This window comes from Aptenodytes patagonicus, chromosome 5 (genome assembly GCF_965638725.1).
Source record: "Aptenodytes patagonicus chromosome 5, bAptPat1.pri.cur, whole genome shotgun sequence".
NCBI lineage: Eukaryota > Metazoa > Chordata > Aves > Sphenisciformes > Spheniscidae > Aptenodytes > Aptenodytes patagonicus.
In genome coordinates, this window is record NC_134953.1 from 81,703,851 (window position 1) to 81,714,178 (window position 10,328).

A 10,328-nucleotide genomic window follows, 5' to 3' on the forward strand; every position below is an offset into this window, starting at 1 on the left:
TCATACGAAGGCACACTCAAAAATGTAGCTGTCTATTCTTTGAATCTGTTTTTACTTATTGTTGAGGTCATTGATGTAGTCTGCAAATAACTGAAAGGATTTGGGCTTTTTTGAAAAACTAAACAAAAGAAATGAAACAAAAACACTCTCTCTCCCAAGGATTTTATGTTGGCATTGGGTAATCCATAGAAACGTTACACATGAATGATATCTCTTATTACTCCCTGCCTAATAACACAGTGATTTTGCTGATGAGCAAATCCAGAATTAATCCAGCTGTCTTGAAGTAATTTGCTGGATTAAAAAGTTGTAATTTCTTTGTTACTCAAATGTATTTTCTTTTCAGAAAATATTTTCTGTCTCAAAGTGAAGGTTTTTTTTCTTGATATGTTCAAGTGGCCAGTTTAAATATCAGTATTACAAGATAGGGTCACTGTACAAATAAATTTAAAAATAGGTTATAAGCACGTGGTAAATCTGAGTTACAGAAGCATTTTCTTAGGAAACTTTATCTTCTACATTTTATTTCCATTTGCTATTCTGTTCTTCCTCCTAGTAATTTGCTTGTATTTTTCAGGATTCTGCCTGCAGATTTTAAGAATCAGTAACATGTTGCACCGTTAACTTAGATGCAGGAAACACATCCTTCGATAAGGTGAAAACGTTTGGAGAAACTCACTGATGTGAGTATTTTGTTTGGTTTTAGCTTGTTTTGTCTAATAATAGACCAATTTGAAGCAAGCTGTTAAACAATCTTTGATAAATCATGTATACTATTTGCTTACTTCCATTCTTTCTTTTTTCTGTCCTCATACATCTTACTTTCTTCCTATTTAAATTGCTAAAATAATTGAGTGGGGTGTATACATTTGTCAATATATATGCAGGAATATATTTTAGTGTAGAATTTAGTAATTTATGTTTTCCTAATTTCAGTTTAAAAAAAAAAAAATCAGAAGAAGAGGTTCGCTCCTTCTCAGTTTGCTTTAGCATCTTTTGTGTTTTCACTTTTTTTTTATCTTGCGGTTTTGTTCAGAAGACCATTCAAATATAAAATAAATTTTTCTAATTAATATTTTAGATTCTTTGGTGCTAAGTTTTTTGTTGCCAAACAGTTGAATACCACAAACGCTGTGGGGATGCACTCCCACGTTATCAAATAAATGCTCAAGGTACAGCTTATAATGTTGAAAAATAGAAAAATAAATTGACCTTGATGAAGTGTGTCTTCTTTTGTCTGTTCCCAGGAAAGTTTATTTCAGGTATTTCTACTGCTGAAATGATTAGAGTTAACAGCTTTTTCCCTCCATTTTATTTTACAGGGTCTCTTCATCTTCCTGATATATGGGGTGTACAACACAGAGGTAAGTCTGCTTGGAGTATCTCAAGGCTGACAGAGTGAATGAGAGAAATGACAGGTTTCTTATCTTGATAACTGAGGGACAAAGTTGGCTTTCCATACGAGTGTCCTACTGCCCTTCATGCTTGGACTAGCTTATATGCATCCCAGCTTACCATTAAACACAGACACCCTGAATAAAGGGACAGACTCATTTCTCATAGGCATTGACTAATATTTTACTGCTGCTTTAAGTTTTTTGAATTCCTGGTCTTTCTTTTAACACTTAGCTAAACCTGACAGTCCTAAACTTTCATTATTTAATTTACGTTTTAAAATGGACAGTTAGTTTACGTGCTATTTACAGGAAACTATTTACATTACAAAAGGAACAAGTTTTACTCACTTGACTTGAAAATGTTGTTGGGTATAGAAATTGCATCAAATTCCATCTTTTTACATCAACTAGGTATTTTTAAGATTTTAAAAGCTGACCCAAGGCTTCGTACTAGTTTGGCATACGGGACGTACTTGATCTTTACAGGCTGAACTGTCATGATGGGAAGTATTTTTGACAGATAAAGCATAAAGATTGTAAGGAATTTATCCACCTTGTTCCATTACTTCCATTGTGTTAATGATAAAAATTAGTGTTGATACGTTCAATTCCAAGTTTTTAAGCTAAGGTTCCTCTGCAGTTTACATTTTAATAGGATTTGGAATTCAGTAGTAAAACCCCATAGAAATATAAAAGGCTGCCAAAGTCAATAGTTTGAAACGAAGCAGAATTCTATTCAGATTTTATTAGCATCCAAGTGGGCATACCCTATTAGAAAAATAGTGAAAAAGGTCTCCTGATTGCTTTCACCAAAAAAAAGCTATTTCAAAATTAATGGAACTTTTATCTCGTTTCCGTTGTAAGGACGAATTATTTCCGTACACGCAACTAAAACAAGGAGCGCTATTAGTGGTGTGGGTTTTGCTGCAACAGCGGGCCGAAGAATCCTGTACTCGGGGTCCGCCGCTGGTGAGCTGGCCGTGGGGTGTAGCCGCTAGCAGGTGGCTGGATGCGCGGTGGTCATTGCACGCTGTGCTCCCAGCCGGCAAGAGGTCGAGGCAGGTGGATGCGCTTCCCAGTCTGTACGCGGCGAGGATTTCCAATGAAACTGGCGCCTGCGGCGTGTGTGAAAGGCGCCCGGCGGACAGGTCTGACAAAAATATTCTTAGTGGTAGTACCTCACTCCTGGGAGTAGCTTCACGAACTCGGTGCCGTTACGTGCAACTCGTGTCGCTCTTGTGAGGCGAAAGTTGCAACAGACGTACTGCGACCTGACTTTGTTAACCGTGTTAAATTCCAGCACCTCCGAAGCGGCACCCTTTAGTAAGTACTTTCGCCAAGCGTACCGACGCTGCCTGTTTTGGGTGTTGTGTTGTATGTGCTTCGGTTGGGCAACCACCTTAGCGTGTGTGAAGCGGCACCTCTGGTTTTAACCACAGGCCGAGCCCCTCCTGCCGGGGGAGAGGCTGCCGCCGGCCCGGTCCCGCCGGCTGGCAGGCGTCCGCCCGCCGCGGCCGGCAGCGCCAGAGCCGCGGGGGCCGGCACCGCGCGTTACCCGCCGCTTAGCACCACCGCTGGCAGCTGCCGCGCTCTTTGATGGCAGGAAGGATGTCGCTTGCTCTATTCTTAGAAGCGCGGCGGCGAGCCCGAGGCGCGTGGCTCGGCGCGGCCTCTCCTCCCGCCGGAGACGGCGCTCGGCGCTGCCCGGGGCTCCCGCCCTGGCCGCGCGGCGGGGCCGGCAGCCCGCGGGAGCGGAGCCGAGCCTCGGGAAGGTCCCGGCCGACGCCCCGGGGCGGACGCGGCGGAAGGCGCTGCGGGCCGGGGGCCGGGCCCTCCTCGGCGGCGCCCACCAACATGGCACCGCCGCCACCCCCCCCCCCCCCCCCCCGCCCCAGGCGAGCGCCGCCGCGGCGGCGGCGGCGGGCGGGAGGGGGCCCGTCGCGCCTGCGCGCTACCCTCCTGCTGGCCGCCCGGCCGGCCGGGCCGTACCCAGCGTGCCGCGCGCCGCGCATGTGCAGTGCGGGGCGCAGGGGCTGCTAATTCCATTGTGGAGCGGACGCGGCGTTATTTTTAACTGGCGGCGGCGGCGGCGGCGGGAGCCGTAAGTGCAGCCCGGGCCGGGGGCCGCCCGTCGGCGCGGGTGGGGGTGGCGGCGATGCGCCCGGGCGGCGGCTGCCGGGCCGCCGCGGGAGCCGGCCGCTGAGCGGGCGCCCGCCAGCGAGGCGGCGAGCGGTGTCCGGCGGGCGGGCGGGCGGGCGGCGGGTCCCGCAGCCCCTCTGGGCCGCGCCTCCTCCCCGGCCCGCCTTCCCGGGGGATGAAACTCGGCAGCGGCTTCCTCGGCGGCGGCGGCGGCAAGAGGGCGGCGGCCATGGAGCCCACCTTCCCCCCCGGCATGGTTATGTTCAACCACCGCCTGCCCCCGGTCACCAGCTTCACCCGGGCGGCCGCGCCCCCCCCGGCGGCCCAGCACCCCCCGCAGTGCGTGTTACCTCCGGCCTCCGCCGCCGCTTCCTCCACGGCGGCGGCCGAGCCCCCGGCGCCTCCTCCCCCTCAGGACATGACTTTCAAGAAGGAGCCGGCGGGGGCTTTCCCCTCCGCTCCCTCCGCCTCGCAGAGGAGCCCCTGGGGCTTTCTGCAGTCCCTAGTGAGCATCAAGCAAGAGAAGCCCAGCGAGCAGGAGGAGGAGGAGCAGCAGCAGCCGCAGCACCATCACCACTACGGGGGGCTCTTCGGGGGGGCGGGGGAGGAGAGGCCCCCCGGCCTGGGGAGCAGCAGCGGGGAAGGAAGCGGCCAGAGCGTGATTCAGGACCTCAGCCTTCTTCACCACCTGCACCAGCATCCCCACCGAGACCTGTTACTGAGTGGCAGAGGCGAGGGCGCCCCTGGGAGCTCGGGTGAGCCAAAGCACGATGCCCAGGTCAAGAAGGCAAAGAGGCCAAAGCCAGAAACTCAGGGAATCAAAGCCAAGCGGAAGCCAAGCGCTTCTTCCAAACCCCCCCTGGTGGGAGACGCGGAAGGTGCCGTTGCGTCCCCCAGTCAGAAACCTCACGTCTGCGAACACTGCAGCGCTGCCTTCAGGAGCTCCTATCACTTGCGCAGACATGTGCTCATTCACACGGGGGAGAGGCCTTTCCAGTGCAGCCAGTGCAGCATGGGTTTCATCCAGAAGTACTTACTGCAGAGACACGAGAAGATCCACAGTCGGGAGAAGCCTTTTGGGTGCGACCAGTGCAGTATGAAGTTCATCCAGAAGTACCACATGGAAAGACACAAGAGGACGCATAGCGGAGAAAAGCCATACAAATGTGACACTTGTCAGCAGTATTTTTCAAGGACTGATAGACTGTTGAAGCACAGAAGAACATGTGGTGAAGCCATAGGTAAAGCAGGTGCTGGAATGGAGCCCGGATCATCAAATAACATGGGTAGCTTGGCTGCGTTGTCTCAGGGAAATACCAGTTCCTCAAGGAGAAAAAGTAAAACAAAAAGTATATCCACTGAAAACAAAGGAAATAAGTGTAGCAGCAAAGTAACTGAATCTCAAGTTACAAGTAATGTGGCCATGCCAAATTATGCAGTTGATATTCCTATTGTGTCTTCCAGTGGTGGTCTAGTTGGCACGGGCGTAGAAGAGCTTCAGAAAAAGGTGCCAAAACTGGTCTTGAAAAAAGGAAGCAGAAAACAGGCAGACAAAAATTACCTTAATTTTGTATCACCGCTGCCAGATATTCTGGGGCAAAAACCACTGTCTGGGAAACAGAGTGGCTCTCTAGGCCTAGTAGCCAATACCGGTGTAGAAACTATTGGCCTTCTCCAAAGTACAGGTGGTAAACCAGGTCAAATAAGTAGCAATTACGATGATGCCATGCAGTTTTCAAAGAAGAGAAGATACTTGCAAACTGCAAGCAGTAACAGTGCCTTTTCAATTAATGTCGGACACATGACTTCCCAGCAGTCCGTCATCCAGTCTGCAGGTGTTAGTGTTATGGATAACGAAGCTCCATTGTCTCTTATGGATTCAGCATCTTTAAATAGCGAAATAAAGTCTTGCCACGACAAGTCTGGTATTCCTGATGAAGTCTTACAGAGCCTTTTGGACCAGTACTCTCACAAATCAGAAGGCCAGAAAGAAGATCCTTTCAGTATAACTGAACAGCGTGTGGACTTGCACACCTCAGGAGAACATTCAGAGATGGTTCAGGAAGAAAACTTGAGCCCTAACTCTCAAACAGTTTCAAACGATAAGGCAAGCATGTTGCAAGAATACTCCAAATACCTCCAACAAGCCTTTGAAAGAACAACCAATAGCACTGGTTTTGCTTTTGGACCCAGTTTCCAATTTGTTAGCTTGTCTTCAACTCTCCATAACCACACTCTGTTTCAAGACAAACAGATATACACTACATCTCCACTTGAGTGTGGCTTCAGCCAATCCGTTACCTCAGTATTGCCAACTGCGTTGCCAAAACCTCCGTTTGGGATGTTGCTTGGATCTCAACCAGGCTTTTACTTGTCTGCTTTGGAGGCTACGCATCAACAGTTGACTCCTTCTCAAGAGCTGGACGATCTCATTGATCCGCAGAAAAACTTAGAGACTTCGTCTAACTACCAGTCGACATCTCAGAAACTGACTGGCCAGAAGGAACAGAAAAACTTAGAATCCTCAACGAGCTTTCAGATCCCGTCTCAGGAGTTAACTAGCCAGATAGATCCTCAGAAGGACATAGAGCCTAGAGCAACCTACCAGATCGAGAACTTTGCACAAGCGTTTGGTTCTCAGTTTAAGTCGGGCAGCAGGGTGCCAATGACTTTTATCACTAACTCTAATGGAGAAGTGGACCATAGAGTAAGGACTTCAGTGTCAGATTTCTCAGGGTATACAAATATGATGTCTGATGTAAGTGAGCCATGTAGTACACGAGTAAAAACCCCAACCAGCCAGAGTTACAGGTAAGGTCCCGGCTGTGACCAGGCTGTGGGGTTTTCTTAATGTAATTTTGTTTTACGTTGACAACACTGCCATTGGAATGTTTCTACACGGTCCTATTAAGAATAATGTAACATGCCCTTTCAATGCAACTTTTCATATTTAGTTTATTTTGTTAGTGTGATTTTTTTAGATCTGTTTATTATGGTTTTTAATCAAAAATCAATAGATTAAAATAGTGGTTTTGTTCAAGTGACAATGTTTAGCAATCAAATTTACATTATATAGATTGTCAGGGAATAGCCCAAAAGTTTAAAATGCAAAAAATTAACTTTGTTCCTAGGACTAAGGTTTATTCTAATTGCTTTACTCTCAGGAAAGTGTAACGAAGCATGGGAATTCTGTGCACCACTAGTGTATTGGAACTTCCAATTTACAGATAGTGACAACTATATCTCAGCTTTTTGAGGAAGGGATCTATGACATTTCAAATTGCTGTCTCTCTTATGCCTGGGCTGATCTGAAAGAATTTTGCTACCTAAATCTCGTTGTTTTTAAAGTACTCCTGTTCTTCCAGGTGATGCTCATTCCAGGCAGGTGGAGCAAATATTCTTGGGTCTGTACGGAGAGCCCAGAATGGTAGCTTTAATATAAACAATAATGTCCCCAGAACTCCTGTGTAAGACTGTAATTCCGTAAAGAGATTCTGTTGACACAAACCGTGTGAACAAAACGTGTGCGTCTGGTTCATGTCATTAGAACCCCAACTTGAACCTACAGTCATAATCCAGATATGCTTTTGGGATACGTTATTTATTATACATGGTTCAAAAAACTCGGTCTCTTGCTCTTCCCCTTTTCCACGTTCTTTTAGTGTGTAAGGTGCCCTCTCTTTTCTTGTGCTCCCAGTTCCTCCAGACTTGATCTTGGTTTTTTTCCCCCCTTTAATTTAGACTTTTTCTTTCCCTTCTTCCCTACCCACTCTCTCACCCCAACTTAATAGCTAGCTTTTAAAAAGATTTACATTCCAGAAAGTGCGTATCTTATTATGTACTTTCTGATGTCTTATGACATCAGATTATGAACAATGAACACCCACATGTTTTAGAATTATGTCAAGGTTTCCATGTACGATAAGAAATAATATACTCCCAATTGTACATACTAAGGCCCCTGTCCTGCATCAGGATCAGCTAACACGGACCCCTGTGCCCAGCAGTGTACCAGTGGTGTCACTGGAGCTCTTTACGGATGTGGGGGTTTGCAGCAGTTCATCATTGCAGGCTTTTAGGGCCTAAGGCTGCAATTCCATCAAAGGTTTCTGGTGATGACATCAACTACGAAAGTAGAACTTGAGTGGCTTGTTAATATCAACAGAACTTTTCTTTGGAATTATTGCCTTACTTTATGTATATTTTGTGGTACATTATTTATTATATGTGAATCCTGATTAATGCCTGTGGAGCCACGGAAACCTGCTAGAAATACTGGTGGCCATGCAAAGCTGCTGAAAGGCAGTGGCACTGCTCTAAACCACTTTTTGCAAATGTATTTTTTGATTAGTTTTTTTTAATGTAATTTTGGTGATGTTTATGCTGATGGTTTTTTATGTACTCTTGGTGATGTTTCAGTCTTACGTACTTTTCTGGTGTCAGGAAAGTACCAGTGGTTGTTTGCAGTCTTATTGTGTAATCAGCCTATTACAGGCTTCCATGTATAATAAAGTTATTAACATTGTGCAAGTGTAAAACACTTCTGTTATGAAAGTGGTGTATTATTAAACGAGTTGTTACAAAAATCCTGGGTAATTTCTCCCGTTGTCCCTCACCACTAAAAATTGAAACCTGAGCCCACTTGTAATCTCTTTTACTAGGTGAATTATCTTTTTTTTTCCCCTTACTAATCTAGAGTTTGTTCTCATAGAATCCATGTAACTCCATTAACTTTTTCTTTTTACTTGATTATGTATTTCACCCTATTTCAGTTTAAATAAGCAAACAACAACTGTTCTCTGAACACAGAACCCGGCCTGTTATCAGGGATGGAATGGTGCATAACCGTTGTGTTGGCTTTTTCAGTACCTTTTCTTTTGTTTCATGGAGGTTATAATTTACATTCTTTATATTGTGTGTAGTAGAAGTTGCATATGTATTGTTCTGGCTGTTTGCTTTAACTTAATACTAATAAAACCCATTATTCACAAAATCATAAAGATATCACTTCTATTATCCAGTCATACTTTTGAGAAGCTATTAAGGAAACGTTATGAGGTGAAATTTGGAGAAGGAATAATACAACTTACTGGCATGTTTTGAGCTTGTTTTCTTCCTTCAGTTTTTTTTTGGGTCAGATAGTCTGAATGCGCTATTTTAGAAATCAGGGCTCTATCTCATACCTTTAGCTTCCAAGGCAAAAATTAACATATTCCTTAAGTTAAACTCTTCGTACAACCTCATCTTTTTAAACCTGTGTCTTTTTATATATGATTTTGGTTAAAAAATACATAAGTTGCATATTGTTAACTTCAAAGACGTTTTGTAATTGCTGGAAATCCAGAATGACACATATATAACACAATTTTGTTCAAAGTAAAGATTTTAGAAAGTCCTCTATCTGGTTTTTTTGTTTGTTTGGTTTTTTTTTTTCCTTCCTGCTCTAACTTCTGCATTATAAGGAAAGCCTAGTAAAAATAATCTTATAGCAAAATACTTAAAAGTGTTTTAGGTAATCTGAAGATAGTTTGTGTGTTTCCTTAATCTGTATTTTTCTTCAGCTTTGCATGCGAGTATAAGAGTAGCAGTGCTGAAATCTCAAAATGGTTGAAAAATAGCGTATTGAAGAGCAGAAGACAGCAATTTGAATCAAGGCAATGACACAGGCAAGAGAAAAATCATTGGCATGCTGAAAAGCAAATGAGGATGAAAACCTTCCAAAGTAAATATGAAACATGCTAAATGTTTAATATTCAGAACATTGCTAGGAATCATTTCAGAAAATCTGAGGGGGAAATTATTGGAATTTTGTACGTTTGTATGTGGCGGCGAGAGAAGGAAAAAGGAAAGCAAAATGGCCCTTGAATTTTTTTTTTCCACTTTAGTTCTTGGTTTAATTTTTTGTTGCTTTTAAAGGAATTGCGGGAGGGGAATGGTAACCTGTTTCCTACCACCTACAAGAGTGTAAAGAAGAATTGATGTACATGATGATAGAAAATTGTGCATAAACTGTTATGCTGCTTCTTATAGTAGCTCACATAACGTGTTTTTGCTTTGGAACAAACGCATTGTGGTACCCCGGATTGTGAATGTGTCTGTATGCCCCAAGCCACTAGAAGTGCATGTCTGACCTGCCTGCAGATGATCTAGAAGACCTAGCTAAAATTTGTAGTAGTTCCTGAATTACTGAAATTGGAAACAGACTTGTGAAATTTTAGAGTAAGAAATCGGTGAAATGAGAGAGGGATGGAAAAAAAGTGAAAATATGATGGTGCAAAGGCAGATCACAATTTCGGGTTTATGGACTACTGATGAAGAAAAGCTGTCTGATGCCTCATGGAGACCTTGAGAAGATACTGGAATAATTCAATGTATTGCATTAGCGGGTTTCTGTTGTTTCAATTTTTTCGTGGCCCCCCCCCCCCCCGCCCCAATATTTTGTGCATGAAAACAATGTATTTTTCTGAGTGATGCTTCTGCTTTTTCCCCCCCCAACTGGAAATCAGGGTTGTTCATGTGAAGCTGCAGTTGTGACTGTGGAAATGTCTGTTATGCCTGAGAAGATACGTGTGAGAACGTGTAAGTCACTACCTCCCTGGTTTTTGTTGTATGTGTTGAAGGGAGTCAGGTCGCTTTAAAATGGAAGATTCTGTTTTCAGCCTCTGCTGACTGCCAGCTTTAACCGTTTGGGTTGGAATTTTCCAGGCTTTGTCTGTCTCACACTCCACACACTATCTTTCTCTGGGAAACTTCTGCAAAAATTGCTCACGTATTTCCTAAAATAAGATTAAG

The 10,328-nt window shown here is 44.6% G+C and overlaps 1 protein-coding gene across 1 annotated transcript; it reads left to right on the forward strand.

Annotated features, from left to right (window-relative positions):
- The first annotated feature begins 3,711 nt into the window (after positions 1–3,711).
- Positions 3,712–8,202, forward strand: ZNF281 (zinc finger protein 281). Its single transcript, XM_076337972.1, has one exon. The coding sequence runs from the start codon at positions 3,712–3,714 to the stop codon at positions 6,349–6,351; it is 2,640 nt and encodes an 879-aa protein (XP_076194087.1). The 3' UTR covers positions 6,352–8,202.
- The last annotated feature ends 2,126 nt before the right edge of the window (positions 8,203–10,328 follow it).

What these genes read in the sequence shown, in the direction of transcription:
- ZNF281 (XM_076337972.1), top strand. Translation starts at nt 3,712, where the DNA reads ATGAAACTCGGCAGCGGCTTCCTCGGCGGCGGCGGCGGCAAGAGGGCG.